At 53.5% G+C, this 26,837-nt stretch overlaps 1 protein-coding gene across 1 annotated transcript in view; it reads left to right on the top strand.

Annotated features, from left to right (window-relative positions):
• The window catches only part of POLR1A (RNA polymerase I subunit A), a 71,144-nt gene extending 50,661 nt beyond the window's left edge, over positions 1–20,483 (top strand). Inside the window, exons 21-34 of the mRNA XM_032352666.1 lie at positions 1,195–1,277; positions 3,613–3,778; positions 4,564–4,785; positions 5,669–5,883; positions 7,598–7,765; positions 8,660–8,795; positions 9,244–9,401; positions 13,938–14,064; positions 15,510–15,620; positions 16,386–16,685; positions 17,457–17,657; positions 18,822–18,939; positions 19,480–19,644; positions 19,967–20,483. Coding sequence (XP_032208557.1) covers positions 1,195–1,277; positions 3,613–3,778; positions 4,564–4,785; positions 5,669–5,883; positions 7,598–7,765; positions 8,660–8,795; positions 9,244–9,401; positions 13,938–14,064; positions 15,510–15,620; positions 16,386–16,685; positions 17,457–17,657; positions 18,822–18,939; positions 19,480–19,644; positions 19,967–20,067 — 2,271 coding nt within the window. The 3' untranslated portion in view covers positions 20,068–20,483. The remainder of the gene's footprint in view (positions 1–1,194; positions 1,278–3,612; positions 3,779–4,563; positions 4,786–5,668; positions 5,884–7,597; positions 7,766–8,659; positions 8,796–9,243; positions 9,402–13,937; positions 14,065–15,509; positions 15,621–16,385; positions 16,686–17,456; positions 17,658–18,821; positions 18,940–19,479; positions 19,645–19,966) is intronic.
• Positions 20,484–26,837: the final 6,354 nt, after the last annotated feature.

The following is a 26,837-nucleotide window of genomic DNA, read 5'->3' as shown; positions in this document are numbered from 1 at the left end:
ACTTTGAGCAAGGACTATTGAGTAATAAATGTCGAGCCGTTTGTTGCTGACTCACTAGACCCTGTGGCCCCCGAGGACCCTGTGTATTCACCACTGTAATGCCCGAGCTTTCGCGGGACCTGGCAATAGTGAGTGCTCAGTGTTTGCCAAGAAGTGGAGAGATGAGTCAGACCAATCCCAGCTCCACTTTTTCCTGCCATACCCCTCTCGAAACCATTTCTCACGTACTTGGAAGGCAGCCAGAGAAGGGGATGCCCCTCACCTGGGTACTCTCTGTTGCCAAAGAGAACATCACAGAGATTGGTTTCACGAATCCCCACCGTGGGGTTCCTCCCATGGCTCCTTCACGGTGGGAAAATCCAGTAGCTGTGGCAAATGCCTGTTCTTTCTTGGTCAAAAACAGACTTCTCCCATTAGAGAAAGCTTTTCTCCTCGTATTTGTCAGAAATGGCTTTCTGGATGTTAGTACCTTTTGTGCCTTGATTGGTACATTAAGGTCAGACAACTAAGACCAGGTTGTGAACAGGACTGGCCCTTGGTTTCAAGGCCACCGACTGCTTCTTGTCAATCCCACATTGGCTGTGATCACCCATGGCTTCTGGCAGAGGATGGAGGAGAGAGGATCTAGACCAGAACTTTTTAAACTCTAGTCCCTAGTGAATCATGAAATCACCGTAACAGATAGTGACTGGCATTTCTTTGAGCAATAAAACAGCACGGGATGGTGAAGAAAGCATCCAAGGGATGGGATAGTTTTATAAAGTTATCGTTTTGAGTTTTCTGTCTCTGTGCATGTGTGTATCTCTACATTTGCTGATGACTACTGCAAGGGTGTTTTTTGCACCCTTGGGTAGGTGAAAATGTCTGGAAAGCACCGTGCACCTCCAGTGACGCTGTGGGGAGAATTCAGGGATGTGGGTTGCATGGAAGGGTGACGAGGCCCTGGTAGCATTGCCACTTGGAAAGTAGGGTGCCTGGCTAGGGCTGGAATGCACGCGTGCAGGGAGCGCTCCTGGCTCCTGTACCCAGACTCCACCTTCCTTCCACTCTCAGGCAAGGGGAGACACAGGTGACCATGGGGGAGGGCAACGGTGGGCCCATCAGCGCCGGGGCTGCGGGAGCTCGGACACGGCTGCTTCCAGAAGCACCCTGCCCTCACTACCCGTCTGGGGCCCGGCCCCGCCTCTCCCACAGGAGTTCTTCTTCCACTGCATGGCCGGGCGAGAGGGGCTAGTGGACACCGCTGTGAAAACCAGCCGCTCCGGCTACCTCCAAAGGTAAAAAGCCCCTACTCTGTCACCTCTGTCATCTTGTGCGTTGTCACGGATAGTTCACTTACAGTCCCTCTGGATGAAAACACTTTTTAAAGACCCCACCATGGGTGCCTGAGACAGAAAATGGTGGACATTCTTCCCCTTCTAACCGATCGATAGAGCATGAGCTCGGAGGTTTATGCAGAAGGTCCCTGTGTTCTGCAGGTGTGTCATTCTGCCCCCACCCCCCGCTTCCCCAGGGGAGGTTGTGGATCCGGGGAAAGGCCTGGAGCCGTGAGGAGCTTGTCGTCTGCCCTGGGAGGGCTCAGCATCCGGGACAGTGCAGAGAGGGTTCCGGTCCCAGGGGCCTTGCCTGTGAATCTGTAGTTAGTGTTACTGTCTCCCCAGATGCAGGTGTCACATTGGGGTTCCCCAGCCCAGACCTGCTTGTTTTCTCTCCTGTGTGGGAGGAAAGGGAGTAAGTAGCCACTCTAACTGGCCCATTGGGCAGATGGGAAGGAGTGATGCTTGAAGCCAAACAAGGCCTGACTCCTGGCCGGCGGAACAGGATGGCAGATACCTGTGTGCCAGCCTCCTCTCTCTTGGAGTGCAGCCTGGGGAAGCTCTGGCTGGGTTCTTCGTGAGCCCAGAGAGCCTGTGCGAGGAGAAGTGGTGGTAGGAAATGGAGGAGATGGCAACAAGAAATCCCCATGCCTCTCAGGCATGGCGTGAAGTCTTTTTCTCCGGGACCTTGGGTGACTGCCGCACAAGGAGGCGAGCTCCTTTATCCTGCCCTCAGAGGTTTCCTTGTGTGCTCCAGCCCTGTCCTCCTGCTTTTGTGTCCCACAGTCCCCAACGCTGCATCCCATGCTTTGGTCCCCTTCCCCTTGCAGCCCACGGGGTTGGGCTAGGAAAGGGAAGGGCGGGTTTGGGGTGGGCAGCCCTGCGTGGCTGGTCAGTGGGGAGCCGGGGCACCTGGGTGAAATCCCCTCTCAGGAGCAGGGATCACGTGGCCACTTCCCTCCATAAGCAGGGTTTAGACCCCACCTGCCATTTCTGTAATCTCTCAACAATACATGTGTAACGTGGAAAAAGCTAAGAAACAAATGATCAAATAAGTCTGGGTTTGGGGGATCCCTGTGTGAGGCGGGAGTCCCTGAGGCCAATTAAATGCAGTGGGGGAAGGAGGAGTATGTATGGAATCCCGCTTGGAACGGAAGGGCGGCAGCCACTGGGGGGAAGGGCACAAGCCTCCCCAGGATCCACCTGCCCGTGGGGGGGCTTGGGGCAGAGGTCACGTGCAGTGCTTCAGAAGGATGGACTGGAGGGGGCCAGCTCGGCTGTGGTGGAGACTCCCAGCCAGACGTCGGAAGGCTGTCCCCCAAGAGTAGTGATGGAAAGGAAGAAGCAGGTGGGGCAAAGACAGAGCGATGGGCTGAAACACAGGAAGATGAGGCAGGGGGCGGCAGACAGACCTGGCTGAGTCTGCAGGCCTGAGTGATAGCACCAGGGCACATTGGACAGAGAGGAGAGAGAAAACAGGCGGCGGGGGCTGTCAGCAGCAGGATATTCAAGGAGCCGCATCTAGTGGACCTTTAAAGACAAGGCCTGCTGGTCAGGACAGGCCTGGCCGTGCAGCCTTGCAGGGCCATAGCTGGTACAGAGAGCGGGAGCCCTGGGGTAAGGAGCAGAGGGCACAGCCTGCCCTCCGGCATTTTCAGCACCAGCCTTGCCAGGCCTGGTGCTGGGTGCCAAGAAGATGGTGGTGACTAACACTGAGGTCTGTGCTTGGAGCTTGGGGGAGCAGTGATTACTAGAAAACCTCCTGATAAGATGGCTGAAGAGTCTGAGGCAGAATGACCAGAAGTAAGCTAAGCAGCCAGCACCAGGTAGCAGGGAGAGAGGTCGAGGGAGACGGCCGACCGCTGGGAACATTGGAAAAGGGGCGCCAGGTTACAGTGAGCACATCAGCATTTCGTTCCCAATGTCCCCTTTGTTCCCCTGACCAATTCTGGACTAACCATGCTGGGGAAGCAGTGGGCAGGGTGGCATCCCTCCTGCCTTACCTGCCTTATGGACCTAAAGATACTGGTCCTTGGGGAGTGCTACGCTGCAGGGCAGTGAAAGGCAGGCAGCGGTCCCAGCTGCTGGGGCTGGACATTGGAGCCAGGGCCAAGGAGTGGCAGCCAGGCTCTCAGTCACGTGGCTGCAGCTTCCTCCTCCCAGAGGACCATGAGGAAGCGCAGACCCTGGCCCGGAGCTGCCGTACCTCAGAACATGGAATATGAGAGCCTGGCTCAGCTGCCTGCAGAGCAGCAGTCCCCATTTCCGTCGTCTGCCACCCCTGGCCTCCACACAGGTGCATCATCAAGCACTTGGAGGGGCTCGTGGTCCAGTACGATCTGACCGTGCGTGACAGTGATGGCAGCGTGGTCCAGTTCCTGTACGGGGAGGACGGCCTGGATATCCCCAAGACGCAGTTCCTGCAGCCCAAGCAGTTCCCCTTCCTCGCCAGCAACTACGAGGTAGTAGGCCCGGCCCCAGTGGTGGGGCCCTGGGCTGCATGGTGGGCCTTGCACCCTCAACTTTGCCATGCGGTGAGGGCAGCTATTGCAAGGCAGGGTGGGGAAAGGTTAGAAAGCACCGTTCGATGCTTTGAAGTGCTCGACGTTTTCATACCCGCTCTGGATCCTTCATCACAAGATGGCAGAGAGCACTCGTGCCTCTGGCACCCAGCTGCCATCCGGGGCCACTTGCCAGGTGCTGGGCCCTAAGCTACAGTGCGCTGTGAACACTGTCCGCTTTTATCCGCACCACGGCCTGGGGGAGTAGGTGTTCTTCTGTGTCTGTGCAGCCAAGGCTGCGGGTGGTGGGGCATGAGAACCAGCTGGTGCGAGGCAGAGCCTGTGTTTGCTTGCAGGCCTAGCTGACACCCGGGCTGGGGGGGTTGCATACAGTACCTTACCGCCTCAGAAATGCCCGCCCCCAGCGACTGAGTGGTCACCCCATTTTGCAGTCCGGTGCCGAAGCCGTCATGACCATGGCCAGGCAGCAGATGGCAGAGTTGAAGGTCGTGGTCCTGCATTGGCTCCTTCCCATCCTGGCGCCTGTCCCAAAGCTTTGGCCTTCACTTCCTCTCCTCGTTTCTCCCTAGAAACCCCCCCACCTGGCTTCTGGAGTGAGGGCAGCGAGGGCCCTGGTCAGCAGTGGGTGCTCAGCCCCACTGAGGGGCGTCGTGAGGGCCCCACACAGACCATCGTGGTCCTGTGAAGTTGTGTGATGTGGATCTCGTGTGTGTGTTTTTGTTTAGGTGATAATGAAATCGAAGCATCTCCAGGAGGTTTTATCCAGAGCAGATCCCCAGAAAGCTCTCCGTCACTTCAGAGCCATCAAAAAATGGCAAAGCAAACATCCCAACACCCTGCTGAGAAAAGGCGCCTTCTTGAGTTATTCACAGAAAATTCAAGCAGCTGTGAAAGCCTTGAACCTTGAGGGTGGGAACCAGAATGGCCGCAGCCTTGGGACTCACCAGGTGACTTGGGGGTGATTGTGTCCTCAGTGTGTGGAGCGTGTAGGCCTCAGTCAGGGGTTGAGGAAACAGGGTAGTTTCCTAATAGTGGGTGTCATAGTATAATCTGGCTGTATTCACTGTTAGGAAACAAAATGAAACAAATTCCTCAAATAGGAATTTAAGGAGGGGACTTCACAAGGGTGTGGCGGGGTTTGGGGAAACTGACTGGGGCTGGTAACCTGGGTCCTCGGCTACCCCAGGTGGGCAGAAACCGGAAGAGCACCCGCCAGGAATGGAGAGGGTGGCTGTAGGGTGGGATGAGGGGGCAGTAGGGAGGCACAGCCTACTCAGAGGTTTCTTAGAGAGAGCAGGGCATAAATGCCCAGCTTCACTGTTCTCCAATTTTTCCCTCTGCTGCTGGGGTGTCCCAGTCAGCAAACCAAGCTGGCAGCCAGGAGGCAGGGAGAACGTTTTGAAGCAGTTGCTGTGGGATAGCCTTGGGGTATCGAGTGTGTGAAAGCCCAGATGAGGGACAGACAGGTCCTGGTTGGCCTAGGAATGTCTTGGCTTTGCCTTTCACTCTAACATTATCAATGATAGTTCCCCGTTCTACTCAAAAAGAATGACAGTTTGGATGCTAACTTTCACGGTCATCCGGTCACCCAGCCTGTGTTTGAATGGCCAGGATAAAGAGCTCAGAGAGTCATGGTCAGGCAGCACGTGCTGGGAAGCCCTGGGTCCTCAGTGTTGAGACGGATTTCTCATTGCCATCTGGTTCTGTCTCCTTCCCCTGCTCCTGTTTGGAGCCCGTGCCTATGATCGTCCTTATCCTGCTGGATGTCCCAGGGAGACAAACCCATTCCTGATTTCCTCCCATGTGGCTGAGGCCTGTACTTCCTTTCAGATCTTGAAGATGTGGAGTGAGTTAGATGAGCAGAGTCGGAGAAAATACCAGAAGAAGGCAGCTCCTTGTCCTGACCCCAGTCTGGCTGTCTGGCGCCCAGACATCTACTTTGCATCAGTGTCAGAAACATTTGAAAAGAAGATGGATGACTACAGCGTTGAGTGGGCATCTCAAGCAGAGAAGAGTTATGAGAAATCAGAGCTTTCTCTTGACAGGTAATGATGTTGACTTGTTACAGGGCATGTGCTGAGGGAGACTCAGCCTCCCAGGCCCTTCCTTACCCACTTCAGAAGGGAGGGCAGCCTTCTGGGTTTGAGCCTCAAGCAGGAGGGAGGGAAGTGAAACAGAAAGGGAACGTTGCAGGCCCAAAGGGCTCCAGGACGGGAAAGAGCAGGGAGGGTAGGAGTGGATATGCCACCTGGCCCAAGACAGGAAAATGCTCGGCCACATGGGAGCTTGCAGAAATGACCTCTCTCGAGCTCGGTGTGGTGGTCATGACTAACTAAGAGGCAGGGAGTCTGCTCCCCATTCAGCAGCTTCTGACTGACCCAAGGCAAATCATTCATGGCCCCGTGACACCATGGCTCAGCCTTTCCTGAGGGGTTCATGTGAGGACTCCGGTGTTCCTCTGAGCTTTGGATTCTGAAGTCTTAAGCAAGAAGGACCACATGCAGTCCTCAACTTAGACTTGTTCACCAATAAACAAAAAGTAGGAAAATCCTGTGGTCTGGATGGGTGGGAAGCCAGCCATGTACTAGCACCAAGCCACACTGGACTAAAACATCACAAGTGCCCCCAAGGAAGGCATGCTCTGGGTTTGAATTGGAGCAGTTTCCTACTCCAGGGATCTCACTCAGCTCACTAAGCCTGGCCTGCAGAGCTGGAAGACCTCCAAAGTATGGGCCCGGCCTGGCCGCTCATCCTGCACCCCGTGAGATTTTTGGGGTCCAGCAGGGGGACTGCAGACGGAAGGTCGGAATCAGTCAAGGCAAATGCGTGAGTGGAGGAACCGGAGGGGAGGAAGACACTCTATCTTTGCTCCTTAACATGGTTCCTCTAGTCAGGCCTCAGAGAGGCCCAGATAGAATAAATCATGCTGGGATCTCACAGAGGCTGGCAGGGCTTTCCCTGTAACCAAGACCCTGATGCCCCGCCGCCTTCACCTGGCTCCTTGCAGCTCCGGGCACTGGCCACTGACCTTCAGAAGGATCGCTGGTGCTGCAGCAAGAGTGGGGAGAGGTCAGCTCTGGGTAGCATCCCTTGGGTTCACAGGCCGAGGTGGGGAGCCAGTTCTGCTCAGTCACTCTCACAGGGGACCTCTTAACAAGCAGCAAGCTCAGGGTGAAGTTCCACGTATAGTGCAGCGTTCCCGTGGCTGTTCCAAAAGAGCCAGCTTTCACAGGAAAAACGGTTCTTAGATCACAAAGCTGCATAGTATGCACGTTTCCCAGGGGGCCTGCAGCTATTTGCACCAATTAAGAAAACAGACACCTCCCCTTTCCTTCCTGACCCCGTATCCCCATAAATGCTTAGTGAGCCTCTTTCTAGTTTGCACGGTGGGAGGTGGGGAAAGAAGAATTAACAGAGGAAAATATGAATAGCAGGCTTAGAAATTCTCACTGCCCGGGGGGCTCGCGGTGGCTGGTGCAGAGTGGGTGCATGCTGTCCTCAGGGCAGATATGCAGTCTGTGCGGGGACATCTAGAGCTTCAGTCCCCCAGCTGGGATCTGTACTGTGTCATTTAGGTCATCCCAGGGTCAGTAGTGAGATTTTAAGGATTAGCAGGATTTGCTTAGGAAAAACAAGCCCAGAAAGAAGGAGAGCGCATAGCGCCTTGTACCCTGGTCTTGGGTGGCGTTGACAGCTCCTGACAGACAGGTGGTGTCTGCACTCCTAACCCATGCCACCCCCTCCCCTGCCTCATTTCAGGTTGAGGACCCTGCTGCAGCTGAAGTGGCAGCGCTCGCTGTGTGACCCGGGTGAGGCCGTGGGCCTGCTGGCCGCCCAGAGCATTGGGGAGCCCTCCACGCAGATGACCCTGAACACTTTCCACTTTGCGGGCAGAGGCGAGATGAACGTTACCCTGGGCATTCCGAGGTGCGAGGCTGCAGGGGTGCGTAGGGTGGTGGGGTCTGTCCTAAGCCCACTCCTGGAGAGGAAGTCATTTAATGACAAGGAGGGAGAGAGAGAGGGTGGAAGGGAGAGAAACAGGCATCTCATCAAAAATGGGGATTAGGGTCAGACTTGCTGGAGCCCAGCTGGTTTTTCTGGCTGGATCTGTGCCCAGGCCTCTTAGAATCTCTCTGTATCCCTCTGCCAACTGCTGTATCAGCTACCTGGGATGTTTGTGAAGTCACACTCCTTGGGTCAGGACTCAGGAACAGAGGTTATGAACAAGCCCCATGCACCTGGTTGCCCAGTTCCAGGGGCACCATTCACCTAGACTGTGGCCCACAGTGGCCCTTCCAGTAACTGTGCTCACCTACAGCAGCATAATGGCCACTGGGCAAGAGGAAGAAGGCATGGGAGACCTACCTGCATTCAGCACCTGGCTCTTCCACTTTCTAGCAGAGAGACAACTTCCCTACCCTAAGGTCCTCGATCTGTGGAAGGGAGGAGGCCAGAGCCCACCATGCCGGTGGGCCGTGCGGGCTGACAGAGCTCACAGGCAAGGCCAGGAGCATCATGGTGCCTGCACCTGGGAGGAGCACTGCAGGTGCTAGTTACCCATCCCTGCATCTCTCGCTCTGTAAGTTCTTAGCTTCCCGTGTGGGCCCAGCATGGCTGACAGGAAACAAGAGTCACACTAGCTTGTCCTAAACTGACGTGCATGGGGCCAGAGCTGGGACTCTCTGATCCAGCATATTTCCTTGCAAGATCCCCAGGCTTCTCAGACCCCAGAAGAGCTCGAACATCTTGAGAAGAAAGGCCTTGCACAAATAGGTAATCCAGGCCCCTCTTGTGATGAGATGTGCCCTTGTTCTGTGACAGGTTGAGGGAGATCCTCATGGTGGCGAGTGCCAACATCAAGACGCCCATGATGAGCGTGCCTGTGTTCAACACCAAGAAAGCCCTGAAGAGAGTGAAAAGCCTGAAGAAGCAGCTCACCAGAGTGTGCTTAGGGGAGGTAACTGTCTCTGGGATCCAGCTGGCCCCGTGGTGGAGGCATTTGCCTGCTTCATCTGTGAAGAATAGAATTTGCTGACTGTTCAGGCTCTGGGTTCAAACTCCCATGAATGAGGGAGCTTTCTCTGCCAGGTGCCGAGCAGGGTAAATAATCATCAGTTCTGCAGCATTATTGAGTGCCTTCAAAATGCTCCTGCCATAGCTAACCAGCCCCGCCAGAGCCCGCTGCCTGCAGACTTAGGCCATCTCTGCCAGTGACCTACCAGCTGTGGGCCTCTGTCCACAGTGAGTCACAGTGGCAGAGCTCAGTGGGGTTTCTCTGGGTGCTGGGAGTTTGGCCCGTGGCCCCTGCTCCTATTCCTTTAAACCCCTGAGTTCCTAAAACCAACTTGTCCCGCACAGTCCCCTGGGACTCAGGCAAGCTGGGTTCTCTGTCCGTCTGGTTCAAGGTGTTGGAGAAAATTGATGTCCAGGAGTCGTTCTGTGTCGGAGACAAACATGACAAGTTTCAGGTGTACCGGCTGCGGTTTCAGTTCCTGCCGCATGCGTACTACCAGCAGGAGAAGTGCCTGAGACCCGAGGACATCCTGCACTTCATGGAAACTAGGTGAGGACTCTGGCTGCATTTATGGCCTGGCTCTGTCCAGGGCCTTGAGTGCTCCGGGCCACAGGCCTCCTGGAGATTGGGTGCATTTGTCTAAATGGGTCGTTCAAGGGCAGTGTTGGGGGAAACAGCAGGTCCTGCAGCCCAGATTGGACACCTCCCTCCGGGTCAGGCTTGTGGGTGTGACTACACTCACCACACGCCACTCCCTGAGACATTTCTTCACTCTGGTTGACGAGACTTTTTTTTCGGGTTTGGAGGCTTTAAGATGTGGAAGGACATGTACCGGAAGAAGAAGGGAGCCCCAGGGGCACAGCCGTGCTGCTGTGAGGGCGGACCAGCTCCTGGGGGTGATCTTTGGCAAAACATTCCAGGCTGCTCTGTGTGGTTCCGAATATGTTTATATTCTATTTCATAACAGGCAGTATGCCGACGGTGTGCTGCTTTTAAACCCCAATTCTATACCTGGGGTTCCCGGCAGCTTCTTCCAGAGAAACTCTGGTTCCCTTCTGGTAGGGAGAATGAACGTCCTTCTGTCAAGTGCATGTTCCTGCTGGGTATTTGAAAAGCACAGGCGACCATGCGGAGTACACAGGGTAGGGTGCTGGGCGTGCTGGGGCTGGGGTGAGCCAGGAAGAGCCAGGGAAGCACTTGCTCCTCGTCAGCTGACCCTAGATCATGCTGTGGACTTAGAGGCTGCAGGGCCCAGCAGGGAGCAGGCCAGTGAAGCAGGCCAGGAGGCCCCAGCACACTGGAGAGTACAGAACCTGCCTTGCAGACAGGAGTGTGAGTCAAGGGGGCCAGGTCTTCTGATCCAAAAAGAAGGAATCCTCTCTTCCCCTCTCCTGTTGTTTTCTGTCTCTGGCTATTTGGTCGCTTACTTTTGCTTTTATAAATGAGAAAAGTCTCCTAATTTTTAAATACCAGCAACTAATTGGTCCATTTTCTGAAACTTGGTAAGGTCCAGACAGATCCCATCTGTCAGCAGGATTCCGTCAAAGGCACCAACCACTGCCTCTAATCTAGACCAGTACTTGGGCCTTCCCGGAGCCTCGCTGAAATGGAGACCCACCGGGGCAGCCTAGAGTCAGAGTGCACTGCGCCCCCTCACCCCACCAGCCTTCCCTGGGTGATGCCCGTTCACAGATGAGTCACAGGTGCAATGTGGCCAGGAGACAGCAAGCGCTCTGCCCTTGGCCCTCTTCTTCCTCTCGCCTAGAGATGTGGGCTGGCTTCAGGCCAGCCCTCTGAACATGCGGCGGTCGGGATGGTGGGTGTTAGGGCAGGTGAGCCTGCATGGAAACCCATCCCCTTGGAAAGGGACCCCAGCCAGGCATCTCCTGCCCCAGTTTACGTGAGCCTGGGTGAAGTCATTGCTGGCTGGGGTTTGGGGAACATGTGCACTGCCATCCGCCTGGGTGGAGAAGGTTCCTTTTACCAGGCAGACCCAGTGCTCTCGTGATGCTGGGCCATGTCGCAGGAGACGCGTCTCCAGCCTGCCGGCTCATTAATTAATGTGGGGGAGCATAGCTCCCAAGAGCGCCGCATGTGTGTGCCGTCCAGGTGGCCCTTCTCTGAGAAATGGGACTTAGGATCACGTGGCCTCCCGAGAATTACCCAGAGCGGGTGGAGTTGGATGATCTGCCCAGTTTCTCTTCACCTAGGGCTTTCGCCTGCCAGGCAGGTAGGTCGGTGTGAGGCATGTACCAGGCTGTGCTTAGAGTTCTTTTTACTTACATTATCTCAGGGATTTGAAAAATCCATCACTTAAAGAAAAAAAAAAAAAGTTTTCTTAATGAGGAACAGCCCTGGCTTCTTCCCAGAAGTGAAGTACTTTTTCAGCTCCTGGAGTTTGTATTTGCTGGTGCACTTGAGAAGCTGTGATAAACAAAGCCACCGGCAGTAGGTCTTGTGGAGCTACTCTGCAACTCCAGCACAAGAGGAGCAGTGCCTGAGCAGGGTGTGGTTTGGACCATCCAGGACAGCCTTGGGCGGCACAGCGGCCACACTAAGGCCTCTCGCAGACCACAGGAAATGTCCGTGCGCTCCCAAGAGTGACAAACCCGCCCCTTCCTTCTTCCCGTCCCTCCCCCCACCTCCTTCACTTCCTTTTCTCTCTCTTCTCCCCTTCCCTTTTCTTGTCCCAGCAACAGATCCTGAGACTCTTTTGACAGTAGATTGGAGAAGAAAACAAAAACAAACACAGAGGCACATCCCTAGATGGAGATGCATAAGTCTTGATGGTTCTCTAAGTATTTATACCAGCATCTGTCACTTGGGATGTTAGTGTCTGTCTCTGGAAGGGGGGCCCTGGCTGGTGAAGTAGAAGGAGCACCCAGCTAGGAGTCGGGTGGTAAGTTCTGGCCGCCCGTCCCCGGCCGTGAGACGACCAAGCTGGCGGTGTGCAGTTACAGCTCCTATGAACCCGACTTCGCAAGCAGCAGGTGGTGGGGCTGTTGCCAGGCACTCTTGGAGACAGCCAGGGGTCATATTCTCTGTTTGCAATTATTTATGTGGGATGGGAGGTTTCCCTGCAGCCTATCCCTGCTGTTCCCTTTCGGTTGCCACATTCTGACAAACAGCGAGACCTGCACAGAGTGGCCGCTGTGGGCCTTTGGCTCCCTTGCTCTTGGCAGAATCACAGAAGGGCAAAGTGTGTGCGTCCTCAGGAGGATTCTGGCACACTGGTAACCTGTCTGCCACTTACTGGTCAGGGTTCATTCTGCTTCCTCACCTTCTGTCGTGTTCTCCCACGGTTTTGTTCGCTGAAAGAAGCAGGCCAGGCAGAAGGGAGTCCCAGTGAGGGGGGTGAGGGGAGGTCTCCTTGGGGACTTCCTCTGCACTCAGATCCAGGCTTGGGGGTTGGGTACAGCTCCAGCAGGTAGAGAAGTGGCTGGGGAAATTGCTGGCAGAGGATGCACTGGGGGTGGTGGGAACAGATGGCTTTGTGGGGGTGGGAGCCAATTGTGGAAGGCAGGAGGCGAGGAGACTTGGAGGGGTGACACAGCCAGCCACAAAGCTGCTGGCCTGGAGATTCTGGGGAGTCAGAGTAGCAGCCCCGAAGCAGTGGGAGGAGATGAGCAGCTCCTGTTGTGGGGAGGGAGGCAGCAGGCCTGGGCCTTCCCCATCCCTGTCAGTCCCGTTTCCTCTCCTCATTGTGCAATAGGCTCCGGTTGGGATAGGAATGTCCCACTATACAGATGAGATCAAGACCTTCCTCCCCAGTCTCTGAATGCAGATTTGAACCGGAGCCTGGTCTTCTAGAAACCTCTCTTTGACCCCCTCTTCTCGGTTGGATTGTGTCTTCTCAAGTCAAGCCTGGCCTTCCCTCCTCTGGCCCCTTGTCCCCATCCCCAGCACTCGGTGACCAGGCTCTTCTCTGGATTGGAGGGCCAGGAGACTTTTTTCTGCCAAAGGTGGAAACCTCAGCAAAACCATGCACAAGTTTAAAAAGTTAAAATATATATATGTATATAAAACGAGGAGGAAGAACAGTTGTCTTTTGCTGTTAATAAGCCAAACAGTAAATATTTGACCTGCCTACTTCTGTATTTTCTGTATTTTCATCCTTGATTTACTCTCAGGGCACATGATACACACATTATAGGCACTGAGACAGTACAGGCTGGCTGGCTGGCTGGCTAAGGGATCTGATACTTAATATAATTAAAAGCATTCCATTTTGGCATGCTGTTCTGGCCTGAAGAAGAAGACAGGCAAGAGATTATGTGAAAAAAGGAGCAGGGGGTGGTGGGCGGGTTGAGGCCTTAAGGGAGCTTAAAAATAGAAAAGTCAGAAGGAAGAGGGGAGAGGCCAGGAAAGGCTCCCCCTAGGCCCTGCTATAAGCTGGTTCCTTTAAATTGGTTTGGTTCCAACCTGTCAACATGATTTATGGCCACAAAATAAGTCCTCATTGCCTTCAAAACTCTGATATACTCTTGCACATCTTAGTTTTCCCATCAAATTGCCGCGTCTCCCGCCCCAAGGAGACAGAGGTGTCAGGCCTACGCTGTACTGCTTTCTGGAGAAAGTAAGAACAGTCTGGGGAACAGTCCGGGCCCTGGCCCAGACCCCCAGTCCTGCCATAGAGTCTGCTGTCCTCATCAGACACCGGCCCCAGCCACACTAGCACCTTCCACTTACGGACCACCCACTCAGCCAGGCTTGTGACGGTTCTCAGACAGGGGTCAGGTCTAAGCCTTCAAACGAGACTGCACAGCACAGATTCCTACACACATTTTACAGATGAGGGACTTCAAGCTCCGGCGACTGTCGGGCTGAAAGGCACACACCCAGGGAGTGGCAGGACGTGTGTTCTGACCGGCCTGAGGGCCGTGGAGCAGTGTTTTCTCTGACGAGCTCTCTGCCCTTCAGCAGCAGCAGGAGGAGGGAAAGTAAGTCGAGAGGAGATGCTTTATCTCTCTCTCACGTGTAAATCCCTGGCGTGGCCTTAGATGGCTGTGAGACCCTCGGACAGAACTTCCTACCCCTGCAAGGAGGTGTACTGAACGGGCCCACGCGGGTTTCTTCTCGTTTTAGGTTCTTTAAAATTCTGATGGAATCCCTCAGAAAGAAGAATAATAAAGCCTCCGCTTTCAGAACCGTTAACACTCGGAGAGCCACCCAGCGGGATCTCGACAACGCTGGGGAGTCAGAGAGGAGTCGGGTGAGTGAGTCCCCAGCACAGGGGAGGGTCCCAGGCCTGGGAAGCCCATAGGTGTGGCCGCTGCCTTCATCTTCTCTCCTGGGAAGACTCGGGGGTGGTTTTCTGTACTCCTCAAACCCCTCTCTGGTTTCGGCCCCTCTTTCCATGTACTGTTTCATTTATCTGCTGTGCTGACAGAGCCACAGTGGGGGCCAGTCTCATTGGCCTTAGGTGAGGCCCCAGGGTCATCCATCTGAGTATTCTCAGGGGCCCCTGTAAGTGATTTTTATCCCGAGGATAGGCTCAAAGTGTCGGTACCCACTGGGCTTTCCAATTCTTTTCCTGGTTTCCTGGGCTCTGCCTTTAACTTCCCTGGACCAGGTAAAGTGGGGACCACAGAGGAGTGGCAGGGAAGTTGGGCTACAGGAATAAAAAAGGAAGGAGCCAGAGAGAAGCCACTGGAGGCAGAACAGTGCAGGACTGATGATACATCATCTGCCAGGAGCCCCTGGGGCGGGGTGGGGCAGGTTCCCCAGCGTCACCTGAGCCCACAGCAGCTTTCGCTACATGGCAGTGGCTGTGCCACTGCAGTCAGCCTGGCTTGTGGGGATGGGGCCCTCCGAGAAGACTCAGTGCTGCCCCCGCCTTGCTCTGTGATCTCAGCCGTGTCAGCTCCTGTCTCTGGCCTTTCTCCTCACCCCTACAATGAGGGACTGGCTGAGAACAGAGAGAATGCTCCGCCTCTGGCCCGGCAGGTCTCCCAGTTGGGGAATCAGAGCACAGAGGGGCATGGATGGTCTTTGAAAGGCTGCGTAGTCTATCCTTGATTGGATTATTTGTTCTTTGGGTGTTGAGTTTCATAAGCTCTTTATAGATTTTGGATACTAGTCCTTTATCTGAGATGTCGTTTGCAAATATCTTCTCCCATTTTGTCAGTTGTCTTTTGGTTGTGTTGCTCAGTCTATCCTTAAGGCAACCAGAAGACTATGAGAAATAAGGAGCCAAGGTCAGAAGGTATAAATGTCTGGTTTTTAAAATACTGGACAGTCCGCCAAGCCGGTCCTCTATCTTCATCTCCACTTGCAACAAAAATATTTGGAACAGTATTTTATAACTTACTCTTGTAATGACTTAGAAAGCCTTGTTACTTTTCTGACATTATTTTAAAATGCAGGATTTTGCAAGCAGTACATGTGAAAACGATGCTTAAAGAGAAGGAGGCAGGGAGTACAGGGCCGGCCCAGAGCAGGGGACTGGGTGGATGAGTTGGCCAGGAGGAAGGGTGGGTAGAGGAGTGGTTGGGAGGGCGGCAGGTGGGGGTAAAGGGAATGGATGGTGAGATATGCAGGCAGGTGGGTGGCTGGGTGGGCGAGTGAGCAGAAAAGAAGATGGATGGGTAGGTGGACGGATTCACCAGGCACTGGGTATTGGAGCCCATCTTTTCCCTCCTTGTCCCCAAACCCCAGGGAGAACAGGAAGGCGATGAGGAAGAGGAGGGCCCCATTGTGGATGCTGAAGCTGACGAGGGAGACGCCGATGCTTCTGATGCCAAACGCAAGGAGAAGCAGGAAGAGGAGGTGAGGGGACTGGCCATGGTGAAAGGGCTGTGCGCACATCCCTTCTCTGTCACACCTGCCAGATAATCGCTTGCCACGTAAGGCCCCACTTCTGTTATCACGCTGGAACCCATTACAAACCTTGAAGCAAATCTGGCCTGCCCAGCACCTGTCTCCACGAAGAAGATAAAGTTCACAGGACAGGAGCTGGGCGAGGACCATCCCAGGGCTGCCCTTTGACTGTGGATCTAATCAGAGTCAGGGACTAGAGGCTTTTGCAAGGAGGTGAGGTCAGGCTGCCTCTTGTTTTTCTAATGAAAATATACGAAAACCAGTCTTGTGGGGGCGCCTGAGTGGCTCAGTTGGTTAAGCTTCTGACTCTTGGTTTCGGCTCAGGGGTCTCTCTCCCTCTGCTCCTCTGCCTGCTTGCGTTTGTACTTACTGTTCTCTCTTTCTCTCTCTCTCTCTCAAACAAATAAATTTTAAAAACAAAACAAGAAAAACCCACCTCATGACTGCTCCTAGGACCGAGGGCAGGTTAGAGGGGCTGAGGAAATTGACAGGCGAGAGATCGAGCTCGAGGAGGGTGGAAGGTGCTGGGAGTTGGGACTGTCCCTCCCCAACATTGGCAGGGGAGGGACAGGACAGAGGAGAAGGCAGCCTAGGCCCGTGGAGTAGAGACATGGGTGTGGCCAAATAAGGCCTCTGCAGGGGTGCTTGTTCCACAGGCAAAGTCTGGACAGATGCGGGACCCTGTGACACAGACTGTGCCCTGTGCCCTGCCAGGTCGATTATGAGAGCGAGGAAGAAGAGGTCGAGGAGGATAATGATGATGAGGACGTGCGGGAGGAAGGGCACAACTCTGCGAACGGTGCTCACGAGGCCCAGGAGCAGGATGAAGAGGTGGGCTCAGGCCCCGAGGAGGACTCGCCTGCTTCCGCCCCCCTCAGCCGGCCCCGGAAATCCGCCCACCGCAGGGAGCCCCAGGGAGCCGAGGCTGTGGAGCGCCGGGTGCGGGCCGTGCGTGAGGCCCACTCGTTCATAGAGGACTACGAGTACGACACCGAGGAGAGCCTGTGGTGCCAGGTCAGTGCCGCGCGCGACCCTGGCAGAGCCCCGACGAGGGACCTGCTGCCCAGCTCCTCCCCAAGCCCACCGGGGGTCAGGTGGGGACCCCACATCCCTGTCCCTCCACCTTTGACCGAAATCCCCTATGGGCCGGTTCTCTCAGTCTTCTAGGACAGTGTGTATATGTGAGTCCGGTGGGCCAGGCCCCGTGGGTACTTGTAAACACCTGCCATCCTTCCGTCTTCAGCACTACCAGTTAGTGTACAGAGCTGTGGAGGCCGGCAGGAGTGCGCTAGCTCCTCACACCCACGGTCTCTGGAAGCCGACCACTCTGGAAGCGGTCTCTGGGCTCTCTGAAAGGCTGGCTGGTCAGGACGCCTGCACAGCCACACACGCACTGATGTTTTTGTTCTCCGCTTTGATCCAGTCCAGTGGTTTGCAAATGGCAAGGTGGATAAAAGTCGCTGAGCAGGTTCCCCATACCAGACAGTTGTGATGCTTTGTGGTGGTGATCAAAAGGCTCTCGAGGGTGCTGTTGAGCAGATAACGATTTTCAGCAGCAGTTGTGAAGGTGTGACCTTTGTGTGGGTGACTGCAGATGGCTACACTGCATGGTCCGTTTGCCACCCAGTGTTGGCGTGTGCTGACCCAGCCTCCCCAAGGTGTTGGCTGAACAGGCTTTGAAGGTGTCAGCTTCTGGTGACTGGGGAACCAGTTGGGGGACCTCTGCCTCCTTCCCGGGGCTAAGGCTGGCCCCCTCCCCTGACACAAACCGCCCACCTCTTGCAGGTGACAGTGAAGCTCCCTCTGATGAAGATTAACTTTGACATGAGCTCCCTGGTCATGTCCCTGGCCCAGAATGCCGTTGTCTACGCCACCAAGGGCATCACAAGGTGTCTCCTGAATGAAACCACCAACAAGAAGAACGAGAAAGAGCTTGTGTTAAACACAGAAGGAATCAATCTGCCGGAGCTGTTCAAGTACTCGGAGGTATGTGTCCCCTCTCCATATGGTCTGCTCGCTGAGAACGAGGTCCGCACGCTCTCTCAGAGCCTGGCCACTGGGGGGTGAGGCCCCAGCCACCATCCCCAGGCCTTCTTCTTGGGATCCACCGTGTGCATGAGCCTCGTTGGGACTTGTAGTATAGAAACCTGTTTAACGTTATCTAACCTAAGGTTTCTCAAACCACTGTGGCTATACATTTTTTTTCCTTGAAATTAAAACTTCCCCAAAGTCAACTTGTTAGAAATAGTTGCTGAGTGATCGGCTGGGAGCTGCTCCTTTCATCTGGCAAAGAAGGCCCTAGGAGCAGAGGTGGCCCAGACCAGCCGCCCAGTAAGTTTTGTCCCACCTGCTGTTGCTGCTTTATTCTCCCACTTCACTGTGTCTCTCAGAACCTTTTGAGATGCTCTCAACCCCTGGGCACAAGAGTTTCCCCAGAGAATACTGAGGTGCTGGGACCCCTGTAGCCCACTCTCCCAGGTCTGCACCCAGCTGACAAAGCTCTTCCTTCCTGGAACACTGCTCCCACAACAGCTGCCTTGCAAAGGCCCCTGCTGCCCCTGAGACGGGCAGGGTGGGCTTGTGCCTCCTGGGAGTCAGCCCCCAGCAGGGTGAACTCTATTGTGATCGTGGGGTTTGTTTAAACAAGACTAAGGTCTCCACCAGGTCCAGGATCACCTGCCATGTTTTGGGCCCCCTCGGGGCCCCCAGCATAGCTTAGCTGGAGCCTCAAGCCTCCTGACAAAGCCCGGCTTTCCCCCACGTTGCTGCCTCACTGCTGCCCCTCGTGCCCTGGAGAGGGATTTCAGTGTCTGCTGGAGAACTTCCCTCATATATCAAAAGAAGTCTAAACCCTAGGAAACACATCTATCTATCATATAAACAAGGAAATATCTTTCTTCCTATTGACCTGAAGCAGGTACCAAGTTATCTCTGGGCTGTGGTGGTGACAGCGAGACAAATCTTAGGGCCTGGCCACCCATAGCTCTGCCTGCACTGTCCCCCTTCACTAATCCCGGGCCACCACTCGATCATCTCGTCGTCAGCCGTGGTTCACTACCAGACAAGGAGTGAGCTTGGTCAGGGTGGGTCATGCCAATGGAAGGGAGCAGAAGGCCAGGCCCTCCCACTCAGCCCCACCTTCTTATCTAGGTTCTGGACTTGCGCCGCCTCTATTCCAATGACATCCACGCGATGGCCAGCACCTATGGCATTGAGGCTGCACTGCGGGTGATCGAGAAGGAGATCAGGGACGTGTTTGCTGTGTATGGTGAGAGGGGCCACGGGGAGTGCTAAGAAGGTCCCAGTGTAGCGGGCCAGCTCTGTAGGGAGCCAAAATGTAGGTGCAGTGAGCATGTGACCTGTGAGTGACCCTGACCGTGACCTGGGAGAACGGGTTTCGGTCCCATCACTGAGGGCTTCCCCCTACCACTGCCATCCCCTCAACCTCTCATCTGGCCTCTGAGGAAGCTCTTGCCTGATGATGTGGTCCCAGCCTGCCTTCAAGGTTTGGACTCCCAAGTGAAACAATGGTGTTATGTTCTCCGTGTCCTGCAAGTCTGGAGTCTGTGTCCTGGGCTAGTGGTTAAAGGCGGAGAGTGGGCTGCACCGATAGTGGCCAGGGATGAGGGTGGACTGCCCCACTGAGGTTGGGGGCTAAGTAGCCGACTGAATAGTAGATGACTGACCTGGAAGTGGAGCCAAGGGGGTCTGACCTCTGAGCCCGTGCGCTGGCTCGTGTCAGGTGACGCTGTCCCAACTGTTCCCCTGTCATTGCATAATCCTTCCGCTGTTGTTGCCAATGTGACAGGCATTGCCATTGATCCCCGCCATCTTTCCCTGGTCGCCGACTATATGTGCTTCGAGGGCGTTTACAAGCCATTGAATCGCTTTGGGATCCGTTCAAACTCCTCCCCTCTGCAGCAGATGACGTTTGAAACCAGCTTCCAGTTCCTGAAGCAGGCCACCTTGATGGGTCAGTGCATGGACAGGTGCCCTGGGCTTTCCCTCTCCTAAGTCTGCTCTGTCCCTGTTCTACATGCCTTTCACACAAGTGAGATCTTGGAATCTCACTGGGAAGCAGCTGGGGAGGGTGGGCGGTAGATGGGAAAGCTACCTCTGCCCTTTTGAAGGAAAGGGAGAAGGGCCTTCCTCTCTGCAAAGCAGTGCTACCTCATGTAACCTCATCGGCCTCCAGGACTCAGGGCCTCCTGCTGGCCTCCGAGATGCCCCGTCTGTCTCCTTACCTACCCCAAGTTCTCCGTCAACCACCTAACAAGAGCTCTTGTGTCTCCCAGGATCGCACGATGAGCTGAGGTCCCCTTCTGCCTGCCTGGTCGTCGGGAAAGTCGTCAAGGGCGGGACAGGCCTGTTTGAGCTCAAGCAGCCCCTGAGATAGTGGCTGCCACGTACCATCTGTCCGGCCTGGAGGACAGCCAGGAGGACGTGGGGGAGGGCCCGGCCTGCCCGTCCCCTGAGAGGCCTGGGAAAGCAGAATCCAAGGTGGTTCAGAGTGGCTGTGCAGGGCGCAGCAGCGACGCTGGGCATCTGTGAAAGCAGCTGGCCTCTGGACTGGACCAGCTTCAACTAGACAGTGGCAGCGTTCCTTGGCCTTCCCTGTCTTGGGATATGAGCAAGATTCACCGAATCCCGAGTTCCTCTCAGGTGGCCAGCCCTTTCTCTGTGGGGCACAGAAGCAGGGAGGTGATGTCCTGTTGCTGTGGGCTGCTGGGAAGGAACCTGGAGCTGTGGCCCCACGGCCTCTTCCAGCTATGCCAATTCCTGGGGTCAGAGTTCCCACAGAGTCTCTGCCCAGGACTCTTTGCCCAGGCCCAGCCCGTGCCTCAACCCACCCAACTTCTGTGCCTGGTGCAGGACCCCAGCAGCTAAGCCCCACGTGTGGAGCCCTAAGTCGCCAGTCGGGCTGTTGAACAAATTGCCTGGCTTATCTTCCGCAGCTCTGCTGTCGACATTGTGGCCGCAACCCTGTCTGCAGGCCCTGCAGCGTCTGGGCCGTCCAGCCTCCCTTGACCTCTGGCGCCACAGCAGGGGACCCTGGCATGAACAGAAAATCAGAGGACTTGTACAAACGCTTTGTAAAACCAGAGGCCATTTCTATTTTTGTCTAATGTTATTCCCACTCAGGCTGAGTAATAAACATCACTGGAACTAGCTATTGGGAGGGGAAAAAAGAAACTAAAAAGACTTCAGTTTTTGTTTTTTTTCCCTTGGTTTGTGGTTTCTCCATTTCTCATCTGAGAGCCCAGGACTGTGATTTCTCAGTACAGCCGTGTCTTTGGTCCCTTCTGTTCCTGTCAGAGGATGTGGTGGGGGAGAGCTCACCCCTGCAGCCTCCGCCTATGACCCCCACCAGCCCCTGCTTCATCCCCTTTCCTGAGTCAGCTTCTGCCCCCGTGGCCAGGAGAGTAGAAGCCAGTGGCAAGGTCCCCCGTGTGTGTTGGGTGGGAAGGGAGGCCTTGCTTGGGGAGAATGACCACGCTGCTCCCTCCAGACACATGACCGGTCCACACGAGGCCTCCTGTGTCCACGCTGGGGAAAGCAGCAGCAACAGCTGACTAGGGCTTGGGTACAAAGGAGTAGGCACAGCTTCTGAGGGGCCCAGAAAGAAGGGTCACAGGGGAATCCCATGCCACAGGTTAAGCTGTGTGTGCTTGGGGTAGTGGGCCAATTTATGGCTCTGTAGCTTCCACTCCCACTAGAATTGTGGGAGAGGGTTCCTCAGGAGATCATAAGATAGACCGCCGGACAAAGGAGCACATGGTTGCTTGGCCCCCACGGCTCGGCATAAGTGGGTAAGTTTCTTGGCTCGGCCGCATTCAGATGTGGCAGGTACGAAGGGGAAGGAGCAAGGCTGGAGCAGAAACGGTGTGGACACTGCACACTGAAGTAGATTCTTGACCTGTGTTGGGAGGTGAGGCGATGACCCCCTGCCCTACCCGATCCATCCGTGCGTTTCCCGGCACCTCTGTTTTCCATGTGTTTCTGCCCCAGGATATCCTTGCTTTGTAAGCAGGCATTGCAGAGCTTGCTGGTCACGGCAGGCCAGGATTCTGCGGGCTCCCCTTCTGCCATCACATGCTCTCCTCACTGGGTCTCTCTGTCTGAGCGTCCTTGGGGACTCTGGGCTGTTTCAGATGGCATGTTCTTTAGAATATGCTGTGCACTGTAAATGCTTTGGAAAGCACCACAAGTAGGTCCAAGCCAAATCTGATGAAGAGGGTAGATCAAGGTGCATAATAATTTTTTAATCAAAGTAGAACAGGGAGTGACTGTCGGGTGGGGTTCACAGACTTCATGGTGGCTGCAAGTTTCTTCAGAGCCCTGTGGTGCCAGGCCCAGCCACTGTTCTTGGGTGTCTTCCCCATGTCACCCCTTCGTGTGTCAGTGTCCTCCCTACTTGCTTGCTTTATAACTTTGCTTCTTTTTAATCTTTCTCTTTTGGGTTCTCATAAGAAACTACTGGCATTCCTGCAAGAACCCTCCTTTGTGAACCTTTGACATTTTCTATCTGAACCAGGAAGAACACTGGGGGGGGGGGGTGGAGGGTGAAGCGCTTTGTCCAGTTAACTTTCCTGTCTCTCCATTGTCCTCAGTCCCAAATAGATGTACAAAACCTAAGCAGATTCCTCCTTGGCCCTGCCAAGGCTCTTGCAGTCCACAACTCTGATAAACCACTTCTGTGAAAAGTTGGCTTCTTACTGTGTGCCCTTCCCACTTCTCTAGGCTGTGCGTGATTTTGTCTTAATTTTGGTGAAATGACATAAAATGCACTCTCTTAACTATTCTTAAGTCTGTAATTCAGTGGCATTAAGGAGTTAGGTTATTATGTAACCTGGACCATCATCCATCCACAGAGCCCTTCATCTTACAAAACTGAATCTGTGTCCCCATCAAACACCAACTCCCCCATTCCTCTGGTGACCACTTGCCCCTGGCAGCCCCCCATTCCTTCTGCTGTCTCCACATTTGACTCCTACCTCTGTTAAGTGGAAAGAGTATTTGCTCTTTTGTGATTGGCTTATTTTACTTGACATAATGTCGATGTTCCGCAGTATTGTGTGTGTCAGAATTTCCTTCCTGTTTAAGGCTGAATAACATTCCACTGTGTCAATGGGCATTCCACCCATCTGTCAATGGACACTTGGGTTGCTTCTGCCTTTTGGCTCTTGTGAACAATGCTGCCGTGAACATGGATGGACAGATCCTTTGGAGACCCTGCTTCCGGTTCCTTGGGGTTTAGACCCAGAAGTGGAATTGTTGGATCATTGGCAGTGGCAGTTCTATTTTTCATGTTTTGAGAAGCTGCTGTGCTATTTCCTACAGCATCTGTACCATTTTACATTCCCACCAACAGCACACAAGGGTTCCGATTTCTCCATCCCCTTGCCAATACTTTTCCTTTTCTCTTTTGTGCTATATGGCAGATGTAGTGATTCACTTAGATCGTGTCTTAATCAGATGCTGGGTGCTTGGGGGGTCTCTACCTATGCAGGCTTAGGAACCACTTAAGAAGCATCTCTCTGTTGCTTGCCAATCTTAAACCTTTGAGTTGATGATTGAATGGGGGACTGTAGGAGTCTAGAAAATGCTCCCGAAATAGGCAAGACTGGTTCTAAAAGACTGGTGGCATGACAGTCCTACAGACTTCTGAGCAGGGTGGCCGGGGACTGCAGGGTGGGGAGGGCAGTCACTGCCTGTGCTCAAGGCCGTGCAGTTCAGCTGATGGGATTGCTGGTCCCCCATGGGTCTCCCAGCCCTTCTGCCATTTTCTCTCTCCTGCGTTGTTTACACAGGACTCTTCAATTGCAACCACCAAAGTAGCTACAGTCAAAAATGGTTTAATTCCTACACTATCAAGCCCCCCTTTTTGCCAACATACACTTAAAATAGAGGTTTTCAATTCTATGCATTGGGTCCACCTGGAAACCTTTTTATTTTTATGTTTTTGTTTTTGTTTTAAAGATTGTATTTATTTTAGAGAAAGAGAGAGACAAGAGCATGCATGAGAAGGGGGAGAGTCAGAGGGAGAAGCAGACTCCCCTTTGAGCAGGGAGCCTGACGTGGGACTCAATCCTGGAACCCTGGGATCATGACCCGAGTCAAAGGCAGTCACCCAACCAACCGAGCCACCCAGGCCCCTGGAAACCTTTTTAAAAAACTCATTCCAAAACCTAACCAAAGAGGTAAAGGATCTGAAAGGATCTGTACTCAAAAAACTACAGAACATTCATGAAAGAAATTGAAGAAGACACAAAAAAGATGGAAAAGCCCATGCTCATGGATCAAAAGAATAAACATTGTTAAAATGTCTATACTGCCTAGAGCAGTCTATACTTTCAATGCTATCCTGATCAAAATTCCACTGGCGTTTTTCAAAGTGCTGGAACAAACAATCCCAAAATTTGTATGTAACCAGAAGAGACCCCGAATTGCTAAGGAAATGTTGAAAAGGAAAAACAAAACTGGGGGCATCACGTTGCCTGGTTTCAAGCTTTACTACAAAGATGTGATCACCAAGACAGCCTGGTACTGGCACAAAAACAGACACATAGACCAGTGGAACAGAACAGAGAGTCCAGGTATGGACCTGCAACGCTGTGGTCAACTAATCTTTGACAAAGCATTTAAAAATATACAGTGGATAAAAGATAGTCTTTTCAATAAATGGTGCTGGGAAAATTGGACAGCTATGTATAGAAGAATGAAACTTGACTATTCTCTTACACCATACACAAAGATAAACTTGAAATCGATAAAAGACCTCAACATGAGGCAGGAACCTATCAAAATCCTAGAGGAGAATATAGGCAGTAACCTCTTAGACATCGGTCACAATAACTTCTTTCAAGACATGTCTCCAAAGGCAAAGGAAACAAAAGTGAAAATGGACTTCATCAAGATCAAAAGCTTATGCACAGCAAAGGAAACAGTCAACAAAATGAAGAGGCAACCCACAGAAAGGGAGAAGATATTCGCAACTGACACTACAGAAAGGGCTGATATCCAAGATCTATAAAGAACTCCTCAAACTCAATGCTGAAAAAAGATAATCATGTCAAAAAATGGGCAGAAGACATGAACAGACACTTCTCCAAGAAGATATATAAATGGCTAACAGACACATGAAAAAATGTTCATCATCATTAGCCATCAGGAAGATTCAAATCAAAACCACATTGAGATACCATCTTATACCAATTAGAATGGCCAAAATTAACGAGACAGTAAACATGTGTTGGAGAGGATGTGGAGAACGGGGAACCCTCTCACACTGTTGGTGGGAATGCAAGTTGGTACAGCCATTTTGGAAAACAGTGTGGAGATTCCTTAAGAAATTAAAAATAGAGCTACTCTATGACCCTGCAATTAATTGCATTACTGGGTAATTACCAGAAAGATACAGACGTGGTGAACAGAAGGGCCATCTGTACCCCAATGTTCGTAGCAGCAATGGCGACAGTCACCAAACTGCGAAAAAGTCTAGATGCCCTTCAACAGATGAATGGATGAAGATATGATGCATATATACAAGGGAGTATTATGCCTCCAACAGAAAGGATGAATACCCAACTTTTGTATCAACATGGACAGGATTGGAAGAGATTATGCTGAGTGAGATAAGTCAAGCAGAGAGAGTCAGTTACCATATGGTTTCACTTACTTATGGAGCATAAGGAATGACACGGAGGACATGGGGAGATGGAGAGAAGTGAATTGGGGGAAGTCGGAGGGGGAGATGAACCATGAAAGACTGTGGACTCTGAGAAAAAACTGAGGGTTTTGGAGTGGACGGGGGTGAGGGGTTGGGAGAGCCTGGTGATGGGTATTAAAGAGAGCACATATTGCATAGAGCACTGGGTGTGGTGCATAAATCTTGGAACACTGAAAAAATAAAATTAAAAAACAAACAAACAAAAATGATCCCAGGGCACTGTCCCAGAGATTCTGATTTAACGAATCTGGGGTGTGGCCTGCTACAGAAGGTGATAGAAGATCTCCAGAAGAGTCTAATGTGGGGCGCCTGGGTGGCTCAGCAGGTTATGATCAGGGTCATGATCTCAGGTCATGATCTCAGGGTCCTGGGATCGAGCCCCGCATTGGGCTCTCTGCTCAGCAGGGAACCTGCTTCCCCCACTCTGCCTGTCTCTTGCCTGCTTGTGCTCTCTCTCTGCCAAATAAATAAATAAAATCTTAAAAAAAAAAAAAAAAAGTCTAACGTGCAGCAGATCGAGGACAACTGACTTAGAATAAGCCCTAAATTGTGCAGATCACTCGTTTTCTGTCTCCAGGATGATTTTGCAAGGAGTGAGTCACTGGGACCCAGTTTTCCCAGTAAGATCTTGCCCTCAGAAAGTAGGAGAGTTTGTGCGCGTGTGTGACCAAGTTGTTACAGGGCCATGGGTGATAGATGTCTGCAACGATTGAGTGAAAATCAAAGCTCTTCCCAATCTGCTCTGCCTGGGGCTTAGCAGAGAAAGGTGGAGCTTCCAGGCACAAACAGGAGGCCTGCAGCTGGGCACACACCCCCAGCACGTGGGGGAGGCTGCTGTTCAGCAGAAGCTCCTGCCTGCAATGCGTCCCCAGGGGCAGGCAGAGGGAACACTGGACCTGCCAGTATCTCCTACAGGAAACACCCTGAGAAGAAGCCACGTCCAAAGTGAAGCCCCTCTGTGAGAACTACCCGCCCCCCCACCAGCTCTAAGCAGCACTGCCTCCCCATTCTGTGCGCGGTAATCAGGGAGCTCCCTGCGGCCCAGAACCCCCTACAGCTCGGGTCTGTCCACAGGCCCAGGGAGAGGTCAGAACCTGGTTACAGGGAACAGGGCTGAGCTCCTCAGCTTCCCTTGGCTGTTCATGTGACTTCCCTTGAGCACCTCTAGGAACGAAGAGCTTTGGACTCAGGAGCCCGGAAGGTACATGCCAACCTAAGTATCCTGACTGTGCCCCTCCTTCCCCAGCCTGCACCCACCGGAACTTGATGCCCACAGCACCCAGCTCGCAAAGATGGAAGAAACACACTGGCCCTGCCCTCACAGAGCCCACAGCCTAGTGCCCCAACAGACAAGCCAGCTGGACACAGCCTCACTGTGACCTGGCCAAAGGTTGAGGAACCCACCAGGTGACATGAGCCCCCATACACCCCACCAG

Source organism: Mustela erminea, chromosome 7 (assembly GCF_009829155.1).
Source record: "Mustela erminea isolate mMusErm1 chromosome 7, mMusErm1.Pri, whole genome shotgun sequence".
In the NCBI taxonomy this organism is placed as follows: domain Eukaryota; kingdom Metazoa; phylum Chordata; class Mammalia; order Carnivora; family Mustelidae; genus Mustela; species Mustela erminea.
The sequence above is the reverse complement of the archived record's forward strand: the minus strand, read 5'-3'. Positions and strand labels throughout refer to the sequence as shown.